The sequence below is a fragment of the Bufo gargarizans genome, chromosome 3 (genome assembly GCF_014858855.1).
Source record: "Bufo gargarizans isolate SCDJY-AF-19 chromosome 3, ASM1485885v1, whole genome shotgun sequence".
Taxonomy (NCBI): Eukaryota; Metazoa; Chordata; class Amphibia; order Anura; family Bufonidae; genus Bufo; species Bufo gargarizans.
Genome location: NC_058082.1, coordinates 593,313,819 through 593,340,545, shown reverse-complemented (window position 1 = coordinate 593,340,545; position 26,727 = coordinate 593,313,819). Strand labels below are relative to the sequence as shown.

Sequence of the window (26,727 nt, the reverse complement as noted above, 5' to 3'; positions counted from 1 at the left end):
AGTGACCATGGCATCTAATCAGTGTCATATGCTATAAAAACAAAACCCTAAAAACACCTGCACGTCATCAGAAGTGAAATACAGCTAGAGACTGAATCAGTAAGGCTTCATGCACACAACCATATTTTGCATCTGAGTCCGATCTGCACTGTTTGGGGGGACTGCGCACGGAAGCATTGATTCCAATGCGTCTGAATTTTTTTTAAATAAATCTGCCCACAGATGTCAATTGCCGTGCTGTCCACATCCGTATCGCAAACTATAGAACATCAATAGTCATTTCTAGCAATGGGAGAGAGAAGAATGCGGATCGCGCACAGAAGGTATCCGTATTTTGTGGATCTGTGGTTTGCAAACCGCAATACGGACACCGTCATGTGAACGAGGCCTTAAATGTGTTTATGTAGCGCTGCTATAACATTGCTGAGGTGGTCGCACATGCTGAGTGCCATCCTTAAACCGCCACCAGCCGTATCTACTGTTAGAGGTTGTGACAGGCTAATTTCAGATCAGCGTCATCAACTGTATACGGACGGCATTAATTCCGAAGATACAAGGTCCTGTAAGAGGGACAGCATTTTCTGCACTGGAGACACTCATCTGAAACTAGCCTTACAGGGAGAGCAGCAGTGCAACAGACAAGCCTACTGAGCCCTGAAAGGAAGGGAGCTGCAGCAAGAAAGGCCACGCACCGCCAGCTGCAGCAAGAAAGGCCACGCACCGCCAGCTGCAGCCACAAAGGCCACGCACCGCCAGCTGCAGCCACAAAGGCCACGCACCGCCAGCTGCAGCCACAAAGGCCACGCACCGCCAGCTGCAGCCACAAAGGCCACGCACCGCCAGCTGCAGCCACAAAGGCCACGCACCGCCAGCTGCAGCCACAAAGGCCACGCACCGCCAGCTGCAGCCACAAAGGCCACGCACCGCCAGCTGCAGCCACAAAGGCCACGCACCGCCAGCTGCAGCCACAAAGGCCACGCACCGCCAGCTGCAGCCACAAAGGCCACACACCGCCAGCTGCAGCCACAAAGGCCACACACCGCCAGCTGCAGCCACAAAGGCCACACACCGCCAGCTGCGGCAGAAAGGCCACACCGCCAGCTGCGGCAGAAAGGCCACACCACAAGCTGCGGCAGAAAGGCCACACCACAAGCTGCGGCAGAAAGGCCACACCACAAGCTGCGGCAGAAAGGCCACACCACAAGCTGCGGCAGAAAGGCCACACCACAAGCTGCGGCAGAAAGGCCACACCACAAGCTGCGGCAGAAAGGCCACACCACAAGCTGCGGCAGAAAGGCCACACCACAAGCTGCGGCAGAAAGGCCACACCACAAGCTGCGGCAGAAAGGCCACACCACAAGCTGCGGCAGAAAGGCCACACCACAAGCTGCGGCAGAAAGGCCACACCACAAGCTGCGGCAGAAAGGCCACACCACAAGCTGCGGCAGAAAGGCCACACCACAAGCTGCGGCAGAAAGGCCACACCACAAGCGGCGGCAGAAAGGCCACACCACAAGCGGCGGCAGAAAGGCCACACCACAAGCTGCGGCAGAAAGGCCACACCACAAGCTGCGGCAGAAAGGCCACACCACAAGCTGCGGCAGAAAGGCCACACCACAAGCTGCGGCAGAAAGGCCACACCACAAGCTGCGGCAGAAAGGCCACACCACAAGCTGCAGCAGAAAGGACACACCACAAGCTGCAGCAGAAAGGACACACCACAAGCTGCAGCAGAAAGGACACACCACAAGCTGCAGCAGAAAGGCCACATCACAAGCTGCAGCAGAGCAGTGAATGTGGAGATCTCTGGATCCATGTGAGGCACAGAGCTGGTTCTAGCTTTGTTATAAAGAGATTGCCATGTACTATATGAGATCATTTTTTACCTTAATCATGGGTTAGGCGACTTTCACACTCGCGTTTGGTGCGGATCCATCAAGGATCTGCACAGACGGATCCATTCAGATAATACAACCGTCTGCATCCGTTCAGAACAGATCCGTTTGTATTATCTGTAACATGGCCAAGAGGGATCCGTGTTGAACACCATTGAAAGTCAGTGGAGGACGGATCCGTTTTTTATTGTGTCAGATTATGTCATAGAAGACGGATCCGTCCCCATTACATTGTGTGTCAGGACGGATCCGTTTGGCTCAGTTTCATCAAACGGACACCAAAACGGAATGAAGGGAAACTGAGCGGATCCTTTTCCATTCAGAATGCATTAGGGCAAAACTGATCCGGTATTGGACGGCTTGTGAGAGACCTGAACGGATGTCACAAACAGAAAGCCAAAACACCAGTGTGAAAGTAGCCTTAAAGGAAATGGTAATAAAAAATAAAAATAAATCTCAACACCAAATGTATAATGCAGGACTGGAGACCAAAACTCCATCGTCAAAGATCAGACAAAGCTACAGAGGACTTAAAGGGAACCTGTCACCGGGATTTTGTGTATAGAGCTGAGGACATGGGCTGCTAGATGGCCGCTAGCACATCCGCAATACCCAGTCCCCATAGCTCTTTTATTGTGTAAAAAAACCCGATTTGATACAAATGCAAATTAAGGCTACTTTCACACTAGCGTTCGGGTTTCCGTTCGTGAGCTCCGTTTGAAGGAGCTCACGAGCGGACCCGAACGCAGCCGTCCAGCCCTGATGCAGTCTGAATGGAGGCGGATCCGCTCAGACTGCATCAGTCTGGCGGCGTTCAGCCTCCGCTCGCCTCCGCACGGACAGGCGGACAGCTGAACGCTGCTTGCAGCGTTCGGGTGTCCGCCTGGCCGTTCGGAGGCGTGCGGATCCGTCCAGACTTTCAATGTAAGTCAATGGGGACGGATCCGTTTGAAGATGCCACAATGTGGCTCAATCTTCAAGCGGATCCGTCCCCCATTGACTTTACATTGAAAGTCTGAACGGATCCGTCCGAGGCTATTTTCACACTTAGCTTTTTTTTGCTAATATAATGCAGACGGATCCGTTCTGAACGCTAGTGTGAAAGTAGCCTAACCTGAGATGAGTCCTGTCCCTGAGATGAGTCAGAGCTTAAAAATATGACTCTTATGTTAATTGCATAAAAGGCGGGAAGTACAAATATGCATAATACTTATTGAATTCGTCTGCAAATGAAATTAAAAGTGTAATTTATATGTTTAGGGTAACACAATGGACATTTAGAAACGCTCAGTGAGGGTAGCATAGTAGAGGTGACAGGTTCCCTTTAAGCCAATTAGGATATCTGTAAATGGGGCTGGCCTCCCCGGAGTGGTCGGGGGCACCAGCGAACAGAACTGCGCGTTAAACAGGATTAGGTGGGAGCACTCAGGCAGATTACCAAACACTAGAGAGGAGACCCCTCAACGGAGGCACAAAGCGCACCTTCAGGATTAACAGGCCGTAAGAGGAGCCGAGCCTTTGCCGACAGTCACATCAAGGTCAACATTCCAAGAAAGAGGCGAAAATGTTGTAGGCAATCAATCCCATGACACTAAAGGAGTTGTACAGGAATAGGAAAGGCGCCACCCCAGTCTATAGGTTGTGTCTGGTACTGCAGCTTAGCTCCACTGAAGTGAATTGGGCTGATCTGCAATACCACATACAACCTGTGGACAGGGGTGGTGCTGTTTTGGGAAGGAGGCAGCCATGTTTTTGTAATGCTGTACAACCTCTTTAAAAGGGCATCTGTCAGCAGTTCTGTACCTATGAAACTGGCTGACCTGTTACATATGCATTTGGCAGCTGATGGCATCTGTGTTGGTCCTATGTTCACATGTGCCCGCATTGCTGAGAAAAATTATGTTTCAATATATGCAAACGAGCCTCTAAGAGCAACAGGGGCGTTACCATTACACCTAAAGGCTCTGCTCTCTCTGCAACTGCCGTGTCCTCTGCACTGTACAAATGCCCATTTAATGCCAACATTCCCCCATACATAAAACACTGTAACATAGCCTCTGTATAGTATCTGGGGAAGTTCATGTTCTCTAAGAGATTAGTGTACAATGTCCGATATATAAAAGCAACACTTCTCATAATGCAACACGCTAAGTCAGCAATGAATGCTTAGAGAAGTACTAGCCAAACACCATGCTTTACACTGCAGCTCTGCCTGTTCAACATGAACATCTGGGCTAGATTGCGCTCCAATTCAATAAATCTCCCTCACCTCATGGCTCACTAACGTCATATATCTTTGGCTTGCAAATGTGCCCATTCCCCCAAATGTAAACTTGACCCAAGGTGGATTTGAAGACCCGCCGTGCAGTGGACTTGTCCATTACCAGAAACGCTTGCACCGAGTGATAAATCTGAATGCAGCATTTCTGCCACGTGTTTCCTGAGATACGGGCGTCTCTGCGGTCTCCAGGAACACTGCTTCCCCTACGGTCACCATATTACACCACTCTCAGATGGTATCAGCGTTTTCTACAGCAACCAGTTTCGGGCTCTCGATAAACATTAACGCCGGTTGCTACGGGTCACAGAGGACCGCGCAAAACTGTGGCGGACCGTACAACCATGGCGTTCCCCATGACAACTACTCCGGGCACCGCTTTGATTTTCCGATCTCAGGGACAGCAGTGATCATTCATTGTTAATAAAAGTCTCTACACACATCACATCCTGATGTCAGGACCTAATGACCAGGCAGAGATGAGCAGCGTTACACAGAAACTGCTTATCTCTGCCTGCTAGAGAAGTCTCACTTTGCAGGAAGTTACCAAGAATTGAGTAATATGTAATGCTTTATCGCAAAGAGGTTCTTTAGCAGCTGCAGTGTATGATACAGTTACTACTGCACATTATTACTGCATTATGCTCCCCCCCAGATGCAGGACAGCATTATGCTCCCCCCCCAGATGCAGCAGGACAGCATTATGCTCCCCCCCCTCCCCAGATGCAGCAGGACAGCATTATGCTCCCCCCCCCCCCCTCCCCAGATGCAGCAGGACAGCATTATGCTCCCCCCCCCCCCTCCCCAGATGCAGCAGGACAGCATTATGCTCCCCCCTCCCAGATGCAGCAGGACAGCATTATGCTCCCCCCCTCCCAGATGCAGCAGGACAGCATTATGCTCCCCCCCCTCCCCAGATGCAGCAGGACAGCATTATGCTCCTCCCCCCCCAGATGCAGCAGGACAGCATTATGCTCCTCCCCCCCCAGATGCAGCAGGACAGCATTATGCTCCTCCCCCCCCAGATGCAGCAGGACAGCATTATGCTCCTCCCCCCCCCAGATGCAGCAGGACAGCATTATGCTTCCCCCCCCCAGATGCAGCAGGACAGCATTATGCTCCCCCCCCCCTCCCCAGATGCAGCAGGACAGCATTATGCTCCCCCCCCCTCCCCAGATGCAGCAGGACAGCATTATGCTCCCCCCTCTCCCAGATGCAGCAGGACAGCATTATGCTCCCCCCCTCCCCAGATGCAGCAGGACAGCATTATGCTCCCCCCCCCCTCCCCAGATGCAGCAGGACAGCATTATGCTCCCCCCCCCCTCCCCAGATGCAGCAGGACAGCATTATGCTCCCCCCCCCCTCCCCAGATGCAGCAGGACAGCATTATGCTCCCCAGATGCAGCAGGACAGCATTATGCTCCCCCCCCCTCCCCAGATGCAGCAGGACAGCATTATGCTTCCCCCCCCCAGATGCAGCAGGACAGCATTATGCTCCCCCCCCCCTCCCCAGATGCAGCAGGACAGCATTATGCTCCCCCCCCTCCCCAGATGCAGCAGGACAGCATTATGCTCCCCAGATGCAGCAGGACAGCATTATGCTCCCCCCCCCCCAGATGCAGCAGGACAGCATTATGCTCCCCCCCCCTCCCCAGATGCAGCAGGACAGCATTATGCTCCCCCCCCTCCCCAGATGCAGCAGGACAGCATTATGCTCCCCCCCCCTCCCCAGATGCAGCAGGACAGCATTATGCTCCCCCCCCCTCCCCAGATGCAGCAGGACAGCATTATGCTCCTCCCCATCCCCAGATGCAGCAGGACAGCATTATGCTTCCCCCCCGATGCCGCAGGACATCATTTTGTTTCAACAAGATGACGCAACAGAATTTTTCACATCAATTTAATATCTATTAATGGTGGACAGGAATCTCCTCCTTACACTTCATAAAGAGGTTCTGTAGCAGCTAAGGCTACTTTCACACTAGCGTTTTTTGCGGATCCGTCATGGATCTGCAAAATCGCTTCCGTTACAATAATACAACCGCATGCATCCGCCATGAGCGGATCCGATTGTATTATGTCTTCTACAGCCATGACGGATCCATCTTGAACACCATTCAAAGTCTGTTTTCTATTGTGTAAGAGAAAACGGATCCGCCTCCACTGACTTACACTGTGTGCCAGGACGGATCCGTTTGGCTCCGCACCACATGTAGGCGTTTTGGTGTCCGCCTCCAGAGCGGAATGGAGACTGATCGGAGGCAAACTGATGAATTCTGAGCGGATCCTTTTCCATTCAGAATGCATTAGGGCAAAACTGATCCGTTTTGGACGCTTTCTAAGAGCCCTGAACGGATTTCGCAAACGGAAAGCCAATACGCTAGTGTAAAAGTAGACTAAGTTGGTCCTCAGTCTATGTATACTCTGTCTGCCGCCTTGTGATTTTATATAGTTATGGAATTCCTCTTGAAATTTTAATATTCTTATTCATTTACAGTAGGGGGCGCATTATCCCATACGTAATGTCTACGAGATCCATTCTTTTATTAGGCTTTCAAAAAGTGTCATTCAGCTGCTTTCTATCCCGATGCCTAACAAAGCCGGGTGGCGCCCAATATACCAACAATCACAGGTTGCAGAGGATATGGCCACCCAGCTTTCTACAGTCCTGACTGGTAAATCCAGTGACATCGGAGTGCTGGCGAGATGTGCCATTCAGGAGCTGAGGAAAGCTTGGTGACAACTTATGTGGTGGTAGCAATGTTGCTGGATGAAATACATTTTTTTTTTAACTTTCTTTTACATTTTATTTACAGACTTTTATACACTTTTTGCAAATATTCTCAAAACTTTCGTCAGTTTTAAAAGACAAACCCATACCTGAGTAGTTTTCGCCCTGCGCCCGTGCATGCTGTTGCTGTGACTGAGGGTCAGGTTCGTGGCACCTTCGGAAAGACAGTGAGACTTTCGGCAGGGAAGGGTGTTATAACTGCTGTAGGACGGCGCCTCATTGGCCGAAGGGGGCGACGATTTGTACTGGACGGTTTCTGGCAAGTGAGACACCAAGTTTCGACAGTAGATCATGAACTTTTTCCTGGGGACACCATTGATGGTGGCAAGCTGGCTTTTCTGTGGGTACAAGTCTGTTAAAGAGTTGGCACGTTGGGAAGAGTCCAACTGGGTGGTAGAGTCTCCCGGGTCAGCTCTTAGGGTTTCCTCGCAATCCTTCTCTTCGGTGGAACATAAAATTTCCTCGGTGCTAGTTAAGTGTTCTTGGCTCAGGTCCGAGAGTGAAAACTCTAAGCTGTCCTCCCTCCATATATCTGCGGATTTTGAGCGTTTCTTCTTAAAACTGGCAGCGTCCAAGAGGTTGGGCCCGTTGGTTAAATACAGCTGAGATCGACTGCTTCCATCGGGGTAATAGGCAGATTCCTCCCCGTAGAGTCTACCCTCTTCAGAGTCCTGCATACTCTGTACGGACGCTGCGGTGAGGACTGTGCTGCTGTTCAGACTAGGAGTGACGGAAGAATCTGTGTGATAGGAAACTGGTCTCATGCCCATGTCGGCCCATCCTCGGCTATCATAGTCATCGAGGATGCCGTCCCGAGTATAGGGTTCCAAGCCATTTTCTGCAAGAGACTGTGGGATGCTGGGGGTACTACTTGACCTGTTGCTAACTTCTGAATTACGGTGTACCGGTTTCCCAGAAGAAGCATGCCTCGTACGGCGCGAACCTTTGTTGGAGATACGAAGAGAGCGAGAGGTGTGCTTGCGGCCCAAGCTTGGATGCTCTTTACTGTACAAAGCTTGCTCTACATTTTGGCTTTCTGCGTTTCCCATGATTTCACCGTCTGAAAACAAGAGAGAAAATATAATTTTAGGAATGAGGGTAAAAATTGGCATTCAGCTGAAAGCATCGCTAACTTTTCCCAAAAAAATAGAGACATATTAAAACTTTTTAATTGGTGGGGGTCAAAGTCCTGAGACCCCCACCAATCCCTAGAACAAGGGGAGAGAAGTGCGGATATTCTGCACCCTCACTCCTTGCTGCAGAGGTCAGAATCGAGAGGGGCCCACAGACTTCTATGGAGCCGTCTCATGTAGTGAGGAGACAGAGCAAGACATGCGCGCACTTCTCTACCCTCGTTCAAGAGATCGGTGGGGGACTCAGCGCTCAGATCTCCACCAATCAAAGATTTTTTGATACATGACATATCAAAAGTTTTTTTGAACAGCTACTGACACTACAAGTGCAAGTTAAAATGTGGCAATTTGAAGTTACAGGCCAAAAGCCTGAGGCTGCACTACTGAAAAGGTTTGATGACAACATGCCTCCTTCTGTCAGGAGCAGCACCATTAGGAGATGTTTTATGGATTCACTTCATCATTCACATTAATGGTTGACCATAAATTGAATTTAATATTGATGCAGATGTTTATGAATTCACATCCAAGGTCAACGCTGCACCTCACAGAAAATTCAGAAGGTGGGGGGGGGGGGGTGTAGATAGTGTTGCATTTGTCGTCTTGAATCCAGGTAAGGTCTCTATGACACGATGGCACCTGATAGAGACTGAGGTCACTAGAATATCTCCGTGGTACAGCCTCAGGCTTTGGGCCTACAAATTCAAGCAATTAAATCTCAGTAGAGAGGTGAAATATTTTAAAAAACAAAACTAAATGTTAGCACTTTTTTTTTTTTTTTTTTTTTTTTTTTTTTTTAAGTACACCAAAGATCCTATTAACCATGTCAACTCTGTAATACGTGATATAATATGCAGCTAATACATGCACAACACTAATTATTAAAGGAATACAGACAGGACAGTGGATACGAAAGACTAATATATTCCAACAGAGCAATTAGAATACACATGTCACACCGGCAACACAAATGCCAATGTCTAATTAAAACTAAATGACTTTCTAAATGTAAAGGATTAATGCTCGCATTAGATTCATGCCAATGACTAAGCATGTTACTACAACAGACCCGTATTCTACTGATTTCAGTGCATTCAGTATTAAAATAAATCTACTGCACAAAAATATCATTAATAAAAACTACAGCATGTTAGTCAAAAATACCGTAAAAAAATAAATAAATAAACTGACGGCCTCCAGCCTGGGGGCAGATTACTACATGGGGCAAATTACTTAATGGGGGCAGTATGGGGGCAAATTATTTCATGGGGGCAGTGTGGGGGCAACATTTCTCGTGGGGGCAAATTACTTTATGGAAGAAGTGTAAGGGCAAATTATTTCATGGGAGGGCAGTGTGAGGGCAAATTATTTCATTGGAGGGCAGTGTGGTGGAAATTATTTCATGGGAGGGCAGTGTGGGGGAAATTACTATATGGGGAAGTTGCTATTAGTGGACATTATTTTTGGGGACACTATACAGGCATTATTACCTGGAGCAAAATATAGGGTGTTATTACTGGGGGCACTTTAGGGGACATTATAACTGCTGTGGATACTATAGGGTTCTTTGGGATAATTTATCAAACTGGTGTAAAGTAGAACTGGCTTAGCTCCCCATAGCAACAGATTTCACCTTTCATTTTTGACAGCTCCTTTGGAAATGAAAGATGGAATCTGATTGGTTGCTATGGGCAACTAAACCAGTTCTACTTTACACCAGTTTGATAAATGACCCCAATTATGAGAAATCTAACGTGTCTGTGTAACAAACTCTGAAGAGACGAGATGCGGCTGAAAGAATTTGTCATGGTGGTCTGGGTCAAACGGAGGAGAAGAGGAAAGAGAGGATCTACATGACAGGAGATGTCACTGGATGTAAAAGGTATGTGGTGCTGTATTCCTCTATTTGTAGAAATGGCTCACTACTGTGACCTGCGTCTCATCTTCTCCTCCAAGTCTTTTTTTATCGTAATCATACAGTCAGGTCCATAAATATTGGGACATCAACACAATTCTAACATTTTTGGCTCTATACACCACCACAATGGATTTGAAATGAAACGAACAAGATGTGCTTTACCTGCAGACTGTCAGCTTTAATTTGAGGGTATTTACATCCAAATCAGGTAAACGGTGCAGGAATTACAACAGTTTGCATATGTGCCTCCCACTTGTTAAGGAACCAAAAGTAATGGGACAATTGGCTTCTCGGCTGTTCCATGGCCAGGTGTGTGTTATTCCCTCATTATCCCAATTACAATGAGAAGATAAAAGGTCCAGAGTCCATTTCCAGTCTGCTATTTGCATTTGGAATCTGTTGCTGTCAACTCTCAAGATGAGATCCAAAGAGCTGTCACCATCAGTGAAGCAAGCCATCATTAGGCGGAAAAAACACAACAAACCCATCAGAGAGATAGCAAAAACATTAGGCGCGGCCAAAACAACTGTTTGGAACATTCTTAAAAAGATGGAACGCACCGGTGAGCTCAGCAACACCAAAAGACCCGGAAGACCACGGAAAACAACTGTGGTGGATGACCGAAGACTTCTTTCCCTGGTGAAGAAAACACCATTCACAACAGTTGGCCAGATCAAGAACACTCTCCAGGAGGTAGGTGTATGTGTGTCAAAGTCAACAATCAAGAGAAGACTTCACCAGAGTGAATACAGAGGGTTCACCACAAGATGTAAACCATTGGTGAGCCTCAAAAACAGGAAGGCCAGATTAGAGTTTGCCAAACAACATCAAAAAAATCCTTTACAGTTCTGGAACAACATCCTATGGATAGATGAGACCAAGATCAACTTGTACCAGAGTGATGGGAAGAGAAGAGTATGGAGAAGGAAAGGAACTGCTCATGATCCTAAGCATACCACCTCATCGGGGAAGCATGGTGGTGGTAGTGTCATGGCGTGGGCATGTATGGCTGCCAGTGGAACTGGTTCTCTTGTGTTTATTGATGATGCGACTGCTGACAAAAGCAGCAGGATGAATTCTGAAGTGTTTCGGGCAATATTATCTGCTCATATTCAGCCAAATGTTTCAGAACTCATTGGACGGCGCTTCACAGTGCAGATGGACAATGACCCAAAGCATACTGCAAAAGCAACCAAAGAGTTTATTAAGGGAAAGAAGTGGAATGTTCTGCAATGGCCAAGTCAATCACCGGACCTGAATCCGATTGAGCATGCATTTCACTTGCTGAAGACAAAACTGAAGGGAAAATGCCCCAAGAACAAGCAGGAACTGAAGACAGTTGCAGTAGAGGCCTGGCAGAGCATCACCAGGGATGAAACCCAGCGTCTGGTGATGTCTATGCGTTCCAGACTTTCTGTCCCATTACTTTTGGTCCCTTAACAAGTGGGAGGCACATATGCAAACTGTTGTAATTCCTGCACCGTTCACCTGATTTGGATGTAAATACCTCAGATTACAGCTGACAGTCTGCAGGTAAAGCACATCTTGTTCGTTTCATTTCAAATCCATTGTGGTGGTGTATAGAGCCAAAAGTGTTAGAATTGTGTGGGTGTCCCAATATTTATGGACCTGACTATGTATTTTAAATTTGGCAACTAAAATTGTAATTTGTCACCTGCAGTCCTATGTAACAGCCCAGATAACAGTGATAACTTTCTGTGTGCAGATAACGTAGCAGTTACATAGAACTGCAGGTAACATCTATGACAGCTGTACTCAGAGTTAGGAGATGGTGGGGGTCAGACTCCTGGCACCAGTCAGCTGTTTGAGCAGACTACGATGTCCCAGCGGGCGCCGCAGCCTCTTTGCTCCTATAAAGCACAGCGCTGTCCATTTGATAGCACTGCGCTTGGTATTACAGCTTAGCCCCAATCACTGAGATGGGACTGAGCCGCAGCTAGGCCATGTAAACGATGAATGTGATGTCATATGGCCTAGGAAGAGACTGTGGCGCTCATGAAGCACCGCAGCCTCTTCATACAGAAAAAAAATAAAACTAAGATGGAGGGAGGGGCCCGAGTTGGGTAGACAGCCCCGGGCCTATCGTGCACTTAATCCGCCCTTGGTTGGGGCAGTGTGTCGCTCCACAGCAAAGGCAGGACTGAAGTGCTCACCAAGAGTCCTCCATACTCAAACTCAACCATCGTCAGATCCCAAACAGAACCTGGGCGGTTCCGGTCCGCAGCAGTCCAGCTTTCTCATTCACTACACCACTGCAAATTAAGAATTTACTTCTGTTAAGCACCTGGTCCGGGCAGAGACAGAAATGTAATGAAGGGGCCATCTGTGTCTGGATGGTGGACAAGGAATACTGTGAGAGCTGCTCGTGATAGTCAGTGAATCAAATAATCCTCTCTACTGGTGGCCTATCTGGTCTGTTTGGCGCCTGCTCACCGTGTGTGCGTGCCCTCATTTAACCACTCCTCCCAACAGCTCGGTCAGAAAGGTCTAGATGGCGGGCAATTCATCCAAATGAGCTTCCTGCTTCTCTCAGCCCAATGATGTGCCCCTCTCAAATACTGGACAACTGGGTAGAATGTTTTAGAGTGCATCATTGAGGCATGCCTAGCAGTCAATCTCTCACCAAGAGGTACACTGTCCAAAAGTAGCCTCTGAGAGCCTTTTTATGTTTGCTTTGTTGTGGCAAGACCCAGTGTCTATTCAGATCACAGCTGTAATCCTTTACATATCTGCCTGAAACAATCCTACATTTTTACCCGGGTGCATTTTTTATTTTTTTGTCAATGAGTGTATATTAAAGGGGTTTTTCCGGTACTTAGATATTGAGAGCCTATCCTAAAGAGAGGTCATCAATATCGGATCATTAGGAGTTCAATACCTGTCAGCTGATTCGGGCAGCCGATGGAACCAGAAACTATATACAGTGGATGGAAGGCTCCGGCGTAAGGCAGCTCAGCTCCCATTCACATGACTAGGAGATGGGCCGCAGTACCCCACCATGCCCACTGCAAAGTGAACGGGGCCCCCAGGGATAGGATGGGACAGGGACAGGATGTCAGACCCCTCACCATTCTGAGGATAGTCCATCAGTACCAGAAAAACCCTTTACCTAGTCCAAAAAAAGTTAACTACACAAAAAATATTGGAAAAATTAAAAATTGGGAGGGGGGGAAAAAAAAAACTGTGGATGAGACCAACTGTTCTTCTCAGTAACGTGTCTTTTTTAACTTTAAAAAACAATCAGAAGCCGCACAATAAAGCAGGTCGTCACGAAAACTCGCTCTGCCGCATCCCCGATCCGGGCACGGCGCAGCTATCTGCAGCGTCTGCCACAAATCGGTCCGTCGGATGAAGGAAACTATAAGGGAAGTTCTCAAAGGGATAATGGATGGGTGACCTCAATTATAACGGAGAGTCTCGACGAGGCAGAGTGACCAGCGAGGAGGCCGCTGATGCAGGAGCATAAAAGGACATTGTCATTCCCCCTTGAGGTAGATTCAGGCGTAGAGAGCTTTTCCACGTATAACCTCTGAATGGGAAAGAACAATGCCGATAGGGAAAGACCGGCTGAACGTCTGCTTCAACTGCACCGACGGGGCTCACAATGGGCCTCTCGTCACTGCATACAGTAAATACACATATATACATAAGCTGTGCACCTTCTACGGTATTATTACTGTGCATATTCCCAAAAACTATGGGATAGGGCTTAAAATATTAAGGCAAAGATGAAAAAAGGGACTATTCTCCCCCAAGACTATGGCCTAAATGACCACTAGAGCGGTCAATACGTTTAAAGAGGAGCTGCCCCCTCTACCGACATGGCTGTTTCTGTAACTACCTGCACCCCCCATGTAATAACGATTCCGCAGCATCTCTATGTTGTGCCATTCCTCTATTATTCCTGTTAGGTTATGAATAAATTGCTAGCAGTTTGCAGTGAAGGTTTCCAATGCGGGGGATGTCCCTGCGCAGTCTGACACTATGCAATCAGTGCTGCCTGTGGCAGAAGTCGCCCCAACTGGTAACACCCATCTGGACCTTCTTGCAAACTGCTGACAATTCATTCAGAATGTTTAGAAAGAATAATAGAGGAATGGCACAATATAGAGTAATAAGAATAGATGCTCCAGATGCAGGTAGTTACTAAAACAGAGATGTCAGGAGAGGGGACACAAGATCGTCTTTGCATTGAAGTGAGTACCTGTTAGGTGGGAGTTCCGGGAGAAGGACTCCCGCTGATCAGCTATCCTATCTTGAGGTTAGGTCATCAGTATATGAACCCTGGAAATCCCCTTTAATACCTGGGGACTGACACATACTAATTTACACAAATACACAATAGTCCACAAAAAAAGTTTCACAATCTCCAGACCCGGGACTGTACTGACTACAGTCTATGTGATGCATTACATATTGTCTGCGACTAACATCTATACAAACAGCGACCATCTATGTAATCTATCTTACCTTTGAAAAAAAAAAATATATAAATCTGTTGCTATCTGGAAACCATCAGCAAGCAGTTGGTTATTTGTGATATTTTCATTGTGTGGCTCCAAGTTAATACTTTGAATATGCAATGCTATAGAATGCACTGTGGCCGACTCATCAAAACCTTATTAAGGGCTCATTCAGACGGCCGTATGCTGTCCGCAAAAAAACGGATAGCATTCGGATAGCATTCAGACTTCAATGGGGCCATGTCCTGATTTTCACGGACAAGTATAGGACATGTTTCATTTGTTTTGCGGAACCGTGGAATAGAAAAGGGCCTAATAGAAGTGAATGGGTCAGCATCTAAGGCTACTTTCACACTGGCGTTTTGAATTCCGTTTGAGAGATGCGTTTCAGAGCTCTCACAAACTGTTCCAAACGGATCAGTCCAGCCCCAATGCATTCTGAATGGATAAGGATCCGTTCAGAATGCATCAGTTTGGCCTCCGTTCCGCCTCCATTCCGCTCTGAAGGCAGACACCAAAACGCTGCTTGCAACGCTTTGGTGTCCGCCTGGCGATGCGGAGCCAAACGGATCCGTCCTGTAAGTCAATGGGGACGGATCCGTTTTCACTGACAATATGGTGAAGTTGAAAACTGATCCGTCCCCCATTGACTTTCAATGTAAGTCAAAACGGATCGGTCTTGACAGACTTAAAAAAAAAAAAAAAAAGAAGAATAATGCAAACGGATCAGTTCTGAACGGATACCAGCGTTTTCATTATTGGTGCGGATCAGTCTGTGCAGATACCAGACAGATCCGCACCCAACGCAGGTGTGAAAGTAGCCTAATCCGCCAAAAAACGGATCCGCATTTTTGCGGATAGCATACGGCCGTCTAAATGAGCCCTAAAGGGGTCCTCTCACTTCAGCAAATTGCATTTATCATGTAGAGAAAGTTAATACAAGGCACTTACTAATGTATTGTGATTGTCCATATTGCCTCCTTTGCTGGCTGGATTCATTTTTCCATCACATTATACACTGCTCGTTTCCATGGTTACGGCCACCCTGCAATCCATCAGCGGTGGTCGTGCGTGCATACTATTGGAAAAAATGCCAGCCTCTAGTGGTCGGGACCGTAGGAGCGCACATAGGCCTGCCTATTTTCCTATACCGTGCAAGTACGACCACCGATGCCAAGTTGCAGGGTGGTCGTAACTACTGGAAACGAGCCGTGTATAATGTGATGGAAAAACTAATCCAGCCAGCAAAGGAAGCAATATGGACAATCACAATACATTAGTAAGTGCCTTGTATTAACTTCCTCTACATGATAAATGCTATTTGCTGAAGCAAAACAACCCCTTTAACTCTGCAGACTTCATAATCATCTGTAAAATGCCCAAAGCAGGTGTTAGTTTTGTGGGGGGGGGGGGGTTGTTTTATTTTAAGGTAACCTACAGGGTAAAGCCTCATGCACACGACAGCGGTCCGCAAAAAGGGGTTCCATTGTATCCGTGATCATTGTCCGTTTTTGTTTACGTGTGTCTTCCTTTATTTTTGGAGGATCTCCAAACATCAAGGAAAGTAAAAAAATTAATAAAATCTAAGTTTAGTTTGCCATGCAAATTATAGGAAAAAAAACGGATGTGGACGACAATCTTGTGTGCATCCATGTTTTTTCACGGACCCGTTAACTTGAATGGGTCCGCGAACCGTTGTAGGACAGGTCATTTTTTTTCACAGACTGGAAACACGGATCATGGACGCGGATGACAAACGGTGCATTAGCAGAGTTTTCCACGGACCCATTGAAAGTCAATGGGTCCGCAGAAAATCATGGAAAACGGAACAACTGACACGGGACACAACAGCGGTCGTGTGCATGAGGCCTTAGGCTACTTTCACACTTGCATTGCATCAGGCAGAGGATTTCGATACCGGATTTAAAAACGGATACATTTTTTTTTCTTTTGCACATCAAGATGCATCCGTTCCATTAGGATGCGGTTGTGCGAAATCAAAACGGCAAAAAACGATCAGTCACTAGATACATACGTTATTTTAGGCTGACAGATCCGTCACCATTGACTTGCATTGTTTTAAGTGCCGGATCGGTTTTTTTTTTTTCCTCTCATTTTTATGACTTGACACAAAACCGAAGCTTGCAACTGGTTTTGTGTGCGATCATAAAACGGAATGCTGCCGGAACGGAAGACATCCTGATAAATCCTTAACGGATCTCTTTGCATTCAGAAGGACACGAGGACTAAAAACAGAAACTTTTTTGTGTGAAAGTAGCCTTACTCATGTGTTCTGCCTAGCTCATACATTTTCATGGCGTACTGACTGCCATAAAAGTCTCATTATATGATAAGAAAACCAAAAGCAAACAAGTCGTATTTAAAATCTTAAGACCGTATAATCCACTAGCAAACTTGTTGATGGGTTCCATGCAATAACATTTTTACTCTTCAATATGAAGATAAAATAAAACCGCAAAAATTACAAATAAGCTAGATGTCATGAGACCAACACCACCTTGTAGCCGAACCCTAAAGATTCGGGGATCAAAAGGTTTCCGTACTAAAAAAAAAAAAAAAAAAAAAAGAAGTCAAACAAAAAGGTTTAAAACTCTGAACATGAAGTGGAAATGATCCCGCATCACATCATCCCCGCATACAGGAAGGACAGTCACCTCTGGCAGAAGAACGTATTCAGCATCACTCGACATAGGGCCCTTCTGCTTCCTGGTCATTCATTTCTTGTTTTGGCTGAATGAGTCCTGAAATAAAATGAAAAAAAATATAAAATAAATTTTTTTTATAAAATATTGCATACAATTTGTATTTGCACCTCCCTGCAACTTTAACACCATCACAGATGTGTTACATTCTGCAATTAGTTAGGCAGAGGGATGGGGGAGGGAAGGTTTAACTACCAATCCAGAACTATTAATAAGTCTGATAAAGCTGGAGGACATGGGGAGTAGTTAAAAAAAAAAATATAATCTAATCTGAATGCAAACTTTTTTTTTTTTTTTTATGCACATGAATCCATATAGCCTAGACATCGTGTATTGTGTTGAGGGAGGAAAAGGAGGGAAGAAAGGGCGGTTACTATGGAGCGGATTCTAAAATAGGCACATAGCTGAGGAAGCGTCGGCGAGCGAAGGCTCCTTTTCCCTGACATCTCTCCGACCGCAACATCCAGGAGGATCAATGCTAATATCCACCGCAACGTAAGGTTACAGGGATGTTCTCCGCCATAATGCATTCTGGCAATCAAATCGTGCCCCAAAAAAATGAAAGCACACCGCCTGCACTCCATTCACTAGGCGGCACCGATGAGGTGACATAATGGCAGGGGAGACAATCCCGTTGTATTCCCTGCACTGGAGACAAGAAATTTCACAATCGCTTTCGCTCAAAAGGAACTTCCCAGTGAAGGGTTCCTGGTTTGAAAAATAAAAAATGTGACAGTCTTCAGGAAACTTTGCATTACATCCAAATCCCACAATGAAAATACAGGTTTGGAGTGGTTTGTGAGGAAGCGCAACTGTGCAAAGTAGAGAACAGCAGATTGCACATGTAAAAATAGAGCGGTGGTGGGAGTCTGTTCTGACAAGTCTCATCTACCCGGTGCGAGGAGCAAGAATAGAAAAAATTACATCAGATCTGCCAAGTGCTTGACTCCTTGATAAGTGGATGCACTGAGCCCCTGACAGTACCCTGTGTACCTAAACCGCATGTGATGGAGGAACAAAAGTGTATAAAACATATATTAAAGTTTGAAGTGGTCCTCCCACTGACCACAAAGCTTTGCAGTAGTTCGAGTTTGTTCACACACTAAGGCCCCATTTGCATGACCTCATTTTTATTTATTTTTTGGGGGATTGCACACAGACCCATTCATTTCAACGGGGCCGCGAAAAATGCGGACAACACATCGGCTGTGCAAAAAGATCAGACAAGAATAGGACATGTGGGTTTTTTTTTTGCTGACAAAAATAGGCATTGTTACAGTGGGACGTCATCTGTATTTTTGCATTTTTTTTTTAATGTGATTTTTCAAAATAATAGCAAAAACCACTATTCTCTTGCAGGCATCCCTGCACTGTGAGGGAATAAATCCTTCTTTATACAGTTTTCTGGAGGTTCTCAGAACTGGTGAAGGGCGACATCCAGTAGAGATCTGTTGTAAGACACTTAAAGGGAACCTGTCACTGGGATTTTGGGTATAGAGCTGAGGACATGGGTTGCTAGATGGCCGTTAGCACATCTGCAATATCCAGTCCCCGTAGCTCTGTGTGCTTTCATTGTGTAAAAAAAACGATTTGATACATATGCAAATTAACATAAAAGAGTCATATCTTACTTGTGTGACCAGAGAAGAGTCATATTTTCAAGCTCTGACTCATCTCAGGTTAATTTGCATATGTATCAAATCGGTTTTTATACACAATAAAAGCACACAGAGCTATGGGGACTGGGTATTGCGGATGTGCTAGCAGCCATCTAGCAACCCATGTCCTCAGCTCTATACACAAAATCCCGGTGACAGGTTCCCTTTAATAACCTAAAATGTCTGATAACGGCCCCTTAGGTGGACACGACCTATATTTCAGCATGGCGTATCTGTGCCTGGGACTACTCAAAGACCAGGCCAACTGTGCCATCACAAAAAGCCAATGTTACCAAAGAAATATATGGCCTTTGGCTTACTCCAGCAGTTTTAAAGAGGTTGTCCAGCTTTCCGGAATACAACCTGTTGTATCTTTCGCAAAAATAAATAAATAATCATACTCAGCTGCTACCCCATGCTCCGACCCAGCTCACTGGCTCCCTTCAGTGGTCTTCCATTCCCGGTCCTGTAAGCGGACAGACATGGTCACATTCGCCACTGCACACCAGTGACGAGTCCCCAAATGGCACATGACCCCGCAGTGACATCACCGCTGAGGCCAGTCATTGGTTGAAGCGGCACACGTGATCCAGTCTGTCCACACCAGATGTTTACAGGACAAGTATCAGAAGACCACTTAAGGGAGCCCAGGAGTATGAACAAAGTGGCGTGGAGCCCGGCAGTGTGTTCGGTAACTTCACCGGCTCTGATGGGCGGGCTTTAGCGCTGCCCTAGCCGTTTTTACTGGCTAGGGCAGCGTTAAATAACGCCCATCAGTGCCGGTGACGTCACCGGGCTTCCTGGCAGCCTCATGGAGAGCCCCGGTACGCCACCGGATCTTCTAAAAATGCCTTTGCCCTGCGCGATTTAGCGCAGGGCAAAGGAGTGCATCAGAGCATAAACTGCTCCGATGCTCAAGTCAGGAGGGCTGCCTGGGTGAAGATGGAGGGATGTCCGGGATCAGCTCTGACAACTCTTAAGTGGAGCTCTAGTCTAAATATCAGGGAATTCACTGGGTCACACATACAGAACGACACTGCAGTTCTACACATTTAGAAGCATATTAATATTAGCCAAGTCATTTTCTTTCCTGTAGGCATATCTACTGAAACATCTTGAGGGGCAGGTAAGGGCCACCACCTTCCTTCAGATAATCAACAAGTGAGGCGGGTATAAAGATGCATGCACCATACACATATGCACTTGGTTTGGCTGGGCATGAGTGTTTTCAATGCAGAGAGAGGAGAAATACGCTGCCTGATACCAATGGTGGCAGGTCATCCCCTGGAGGAACAAAAGGATTGGGCATCGAAAGTCAACGCCCCCGATCCTTCTCTTCCCAACACAGATAGGAGCTCATCATACACATTCAATTGTAGGCTGGTTCCTCCAAGACTGGTAGGTTCAGCGCAGGATAGTGAAATGTGTAGGAGGGTCTTCATCTATCAGATAATTAAAGGGGTTGTTCGAGTTATGAAAAAAAAAAATATATAGCACAGTAAATCTGATAGGCAGCAATATATACGGTAACTAAGCAAGTTTTAGGCAGAAAAATATATATTTCCTCATTTCCCTGGTTCTCTTCTGGCCCTTTGTTTACCTGCAATAACAACAATCTCTGCCCATCCCCCTGCTCTGCATAGGGAGTGAATACAAGTCCTGCCCTGAGTTATATGTCTGCCTGCTGGGAGACTCAGCAGTATGTTGTATGTGTAGGACTACAAGTCCCAGCTGTACAAAGACACTGCTGATACACACAGGATCTTCCCCCTACCTGTTATTGTGCAATGCTCTGCAGAACTCCTCTGCAGCTACTCAATAAAACCTTCAGCCCCGTGTCTGTGCATCTGAAGGGGTTAAATGTTTTTCCCCCCAACAATCCAGGGAGAGGGCAGTAAGTGGCCAGCACAGTGAAGTCTCAGAGTACAGGCATATATCTGCTCTCTCAGGCTTGTGCATGAAACATCATCAGAGCAGGGAGAGAAGCTGACATCACAGGTCATGTGACCCTCAGTGAAATCTGAGAAAGGAGCAACTGGAGCTAAAGTAAGGGAATTGTAAAGTCCTTATATTTGCCTAGTTAGAAACATACAAAGAACATAAATAACTCAGACAACCCCTTTAAGGAATATCCTTCCCCGAAGTGTACATAATAGAATCGGCCAATCAAGCAATCAGGAACAAATAATCAGCTCAATTTATGGAATCACAAATAAAATTATTACATTCAAAAAGGAAAATGTCTGGTTCTATGGAAATGCGAGTGCCGCAGTAATTGGCTCATTATAAGTTCAGAAATAAAGTTTGGAGCAGAAGCTCATCAGAAGCAGCGGTGATGAAGCTGAATATAGACATCACTTAAAAGCAAACTTGGCGGAAACTCATTTCTGCACATTTTCAGGGAACTGAATTCCTACAAAAAAAATAAAAAAAATGAGTAACAGTAAGGTTTGATGTATACTGTACTACGGCTTCATACACCTTTATACAGAGCCATAATACTGCACCCATAGAAGTCGTTGAGGTTCTTTTGTAGCTCTGTATGCTTCTTAAAGGGCTTGTCCAGGCGTTTAATACTATCTTCAGGATAGGCCATCAATATCAGATCAGGGGGAAGGGGGGGGGGGGGGTCTGGCCGATCAGATGTCTGAGAAGGCCTCACGGGAGCACCGTGGCCTCCTCGCAGCTTACCAAACACAGCGCCATACAATGTATAGCACGTGTGCTTGATATTGCAGCTCAGCCCTATACATCTGAATGGGACACAGATGCCTAGGCCATGTGACCAATGAACATGATGTCACAGGCTAAGCAAGATGCCAGATGGGGGTAACGTCCGGTGCTGTAGCCAATGATTGGTCTCAGATGTGACGTGCCCCCAAGCAGCATATCGTGCACCACTTGGAGACACGTTACCACTGAGGCCAGTCACAGGTTGTAGCAGCACACATAAACCAGTCCATACCCCGGCTGAAAGTAAGCAGGCTAGAAACCGGAAGGTTGCTAAACAAAGACAGGGCGTCTGATCGGAGGGGAGTATGATTTCTTAATTAGGTACCTCACAAAAGTAAAAAAAAAGGACTAAATCCTGGAAAATCCCTTGATATATGGAGATTTGGAAAACTATGGAATCAGGGGTACCAGTATTCCTTGGCATTACCATACAACATCAGGAGGAAACCACAATGGATGGCTAGATATAGGAATCCACCCTTAAAAGGCAAAAAATTACAAAAACGAGTTTTGCTCATTTGTCCACTAATCGGTGGACATGTTCACAATAGTTAAAGAGGACCTTTCACCGATCCTGACATTGTGAACTAAGTATACAGACATGGAGAGCGGCGCCCGGGGATCTCACTGCACTTACTATTATCCCTGGGCGCCGCTCCGTTCTCCCGCTATGCCCTCCGGTATCTTCGGTCACTAAGTTATAGTAGGCGGAGATTTCAGTCACTAAGTTATAGTAGGCGGAGTCTGCCCTTGTTCTGCTGTAGAGCTGGCCAATCGCAGCGCAGAGCTCACAGCCTGGGAGGTAATTACTCCCAGGCTGTGAGCTCTGCAATGCGATTGGCCAGCTCTACAGAAGAACAAGGGCAGACTCTGCCTACCATGATTTAGTGACTGAAATCTCTGCCTACTATAACTTCGTGAGTGAAGATACCGGAGGGCATAGCGGGAGAACGGAGCGGAGCCCAGGGATAATAGTAAGTGCAGTGAGATCCCCGGGCGCCGCTCTACATGTCTGTATACTTAGAGCACAATGTCAGGATCGGTGAAAAAAGTCCTCTTTAATGATCGAGAACAAGTTAGTCACCAACCTGTGGACCTTTAGTATGTAGAATTGTAACAACAAGGTAGGTGACAATTCATACAAAGTTCCAAACACATAATTAGTGAAAATTAAAGTACCAGTAAACTGTGACAAATTTCCCCCCAGGAAATCTAAGCGAGTTTAATACAACATGGAGAAGGTTACTCTTGAATCACAAAAAAAGTTATTTTATGGAGGATAAAGATATGCGACCATCAGGAGTGAGTGACATCACTGAGATTCATGGTCAGAGTGACATCACTGAGATTCATGGTCAGAGAGACATCACTGAGATTCATGGAGTGACTGTCGAGATTCATGGTCAGAGTGACATCACTAGCAGTCATGGTTGGGTTAAGAAATTAAATTACTCATGAGAATGTCATTCACATTACTTCAGCATCATGTAAACCTTCAACAGTTTACATGTATGGAATAGAGGCGTTGTCCAAGATTAGAAAGAAAGCATGGCTGCTTTTGTTCAGAAATGGCTCCAACCCTTGGCCATGGGTTGAAGTGAACAGAGCAGAGCTGCAATACCACACAAAATGTAGAAAGAGGGGGCACCATTTTATTTTTGGGGAACCTGGAAATACTTGGACCTTTCAATGGAGGGATGAACTAAAAATGGCTGGAGACTCTAGCCTGAAAGAATTTGTACAAGCTGATACTCTACAGTCTCACTGGTGGTCTTCAGTTGGGTCAAATTTGAGCCTATGAAAGACATTCAAAAATCGCTGCCCCTTAGAAAAACATCACATCTTTCCGCTGGTCGTGTGAGGGCTGATATAGAGCTGATCTGCAAGGTCGGTGGACAAGTTTGGTGCAGTTTCCAGAAAAAAGTAGACAAGTCTTTCTAACCCTTGATGAGACCTTTAAAATGAGGAGGCACACACAATTCTGAATCCTTCGACTGTCCACAAGACAAGTATATTACGTAGACCGCTTTCATGCTACACATATAGACTGTGACAAAGCATGAGATGGATGGAGGACGATTATTATTCCATCCTCATTGTGTCATCTGTCTGCAGCCACGCAGTGCATTAGGAACGAGCTACATCTCTTCTGCTGAAGCCTCAGGCACCGTGTGAAGATCCTGCACTTGGAAGAGCTCTCCAGAACAAGCAGAAATCTCAGCCAGGGAGACGAGGACACAAAGCACCTCCAGGCTAAAGACATGCTAACATGGAGTCAGGGGGGCAATGGAATCTATGGAAGGAATTGACAAAAACATTTGTCAACCGGACAGAAATTCCAAGCTCCCTGGTTAAGGACACAAAGACGACAACTCCATCTGAACCGTTATAACAGCAGGCAGCATTTAGAGGGATACTCCACAGCTCTGTGTATGAGAATGGAGAGCTCTCATCAGCCCCAGTCCATCATGGCGAACATGACCTCATTTCCCTATAACAGATGAAAAATGGAGGGATTTGCATGCAAAGGATCCACACCTTTTGTCAATCTTGTTAGGTCTTCACAGAGGTCTGCCATAGCCTCTTCCTTAGCCAGTAACACTATATTCATTGGTCACATAGGGCCAGATTTATCATTAGCTAAAGTCAAATTTATGGCATGAAATAGACGCAATATTTTGCGCAATCGGTAAAACTGTGCAAAAATGTGCGACTTCTTTTGGCACTGCGCTATGCTCGCTAGTTTTCTGAAAGTGGGCATGTTTTCTTATGTAAATCAATCTCTAGACAGATTTACTATTGCGACAATTCAAAAAAGTTGCAAAAATTCCTGCGCTTATTACATTGGCATCAAACAGAAGACTCTTTTTATCTTTTTTACTTTTAAAAATGTTGAATTTATTTCAAAATGTTAATCAATATAAATTAGTTTTCATTATTTTACTTGAATTAATAATGTGCACCACAGACCACTGATATGGATGGACCCATTCTCTTCAATTGATCCGCAATCCAGGAAATGCGGTGCAGAACGGAGGCAAGGATCAAAAGCCCACAGAAGCACTACGGAGTTGTAGTTAGAGTTGGTTTTTCTATACATCCCTCTCCAACACAAAAAAAAAATAAAAAAAATAAAAACACACTGGCTTGCACTATTTTTTACCAGTGTGGACAGTCAGATGGGTATTGCAGACCACATTTTAAGTTGAATGGGTCCTACCGGTATATCCACATGCGGCGATCCCACGAACAGATGACACGATGGATGTTAAAAAGGGACACACATAAAAAGATACTAAAAAAAAATACACTTCACATTAAAAGATTACACTATACACACACTTATTACACTTTAACAGATTCCTTTTTTTTTTTTAACCTTTTCAACAATTTTTTTTTCTTCTTTTTTCATCAGATTTGTCTGGTGAATCTATATTTTCGAATTCTTCTAAACCAGGTAATGATCTAGAATTGTTTGCAGGTAGATTACTTTGGCTGGAAGATGCTGGCAATTTGCGGTCCGCAGCACGGAGCCCTTACGTTCGTGTGCATGTAGCTTTAAAGGAAATCTGTCACCTGGAATTTGTGAATAGAGCTGAGGACATGGGCTGCTAAGATCGCCGCTAGCACATCCGCAATATCCAGTCCCCATAGCTCTGTGTGCTTTTATTATCTAAAAAAACCAACGATTTAATACATATGAAAATTAACCTGAGATGAGTCCAGCGTGAAGGAGCCCAGCACCGCCCCGCATCCTCCAAATTTCCTCCTTGCTCCCAAAGCTAGACCGCCGTAAACTCGCGATGCGCGAGCTAGAGCATGCGCAGTTCATTACCTGAGGCTGATGCCAGCACAGGGAAGGAACACTATGCCCACACTGCGCATGCGCTAGCTCGCGCATCGGGAGATTGCGGCGATCTAGCTTTGTGACGTCGTGGAGCAAGAAGGAGATTCGGAGGATGCAGGGCGGTGCTGGGTTCCTTCACGCTGGACTCATCTTGGGGACAGGACTCCTCTAAGGTTAATTTTCATATCGTTCAAATTGTTTTTTTGAGACAAATAAAAGCACACAGAGCTATGGGGACTGGGTATTGCGGATGTGCTAGCAGCCATCTAGCAACCCATGTCCTCAGCTCTATACACAAAATCCCGGTGACAGGTTCCCTTTAAAGGACTATTAATAAATCTGACTTAGCCAAAAGGAAAAAATGTAAAAGTGGAGTAAGATGTAAGTGTAATGATAAATCTGGCCCATAGTCTTTCTCCAGCTCAGTCCCATGATGCAATACCAAGCACAGCCACTATACAATGTACTGCACTGTTCCCGGTATGTGTGTGTATGTGTGTGTATGTGTATATGTGTATATGTGTGTATATGTGTATATGTGTGTGTATGTGTATATGTGTGTGTATGTGTATATGTGTGTGTATGTGTATATGTGTATGTATGTGTATGTATGTGTATATATGTATATGTGTATGTATGTGTATATATGTATATGTATATGTATATGTGTATGTATGTGTATATATGTATATGTATATATGTGTATATGTGTATGTATGTATATGTATGTATGTATATGTGTATGTATGTATATATATATATATATATATATATATATATACATATATATACATATACACATATACACACACATACATGTACACAAACATGCGTATATATACGCACCCTCCCCAACAGCACTGTGTAAGTGGTATGATCAAAAGAAAAACACAAGCAAAACTTTAAGAAAAGGCTCGTCTGCGTACATGCAATTACTGTCCCACTACACTTCAATCTGAAAACAAAGAGCCCGGAGGGATGAAGGGGTTAAATGCGAGAATACTGTAATTAGGTGAGCAATCAAATAATAAGCATCCAGCTTGTAATTCAGAAGCAGTGGGGGGGGGGGCTATTCAGCAGCCAATCTTTGATCCTACCAAAGTCCACATATTGGCAAGCACCAGGCACAGTGTGAAGTAGTTACAGTTTGTGTTAAGTCCAGGCTGTTAAAGGAATTAAACCTCTTGGGGTCGGTTCAAAAGGTTTTTCTGTGAGGAAGTAACAGGAACAATGTAGCATCAGGCGGCTGACTTTCCCCCGCGAGCTT

The 26,727-nt window shown here is 45.8% G+C and overlaps 1 protein-coding gene across 5 annotated transcripts in view; it reads right to left on the bottom strand.

Annotated features, from left to right (window-relative positions):
• The window catches only part of TIAM1 (TIAM Rac1 associated GEF 1), a 216,092-nt gene that overhangs the window by 118,453 nt on the left and 70,912 nt on the right, over positions 1-26,727 (bottom strand). For 4 of the 5 annotated variants that reach the window (XM_044284404.1, XM_044284405.1, XM_044284403.1 and 1 more), the window contains 2 exons: positions 17,175-17,261; positions 7,054-8,024 (listed from right to left, as the gene is read on the bottom strand). In XM_044284404.1, coding sequence (XP_044140339.1) covers positions 7,054-8,013 — 960 coding nt within the window. In that variant the 5' untranslated portion in view covers positions 8,014-8,024; positions 17,175-17,261. Of the gene's footprint in view, positions 1-4,164; positions 4,299-7,053; positions 8,025-17,174; positions 17,262-26,727 lie in introns of those variants that run through there. The other variant, XM_044284407.1, reaches the window with a different exon arrangement.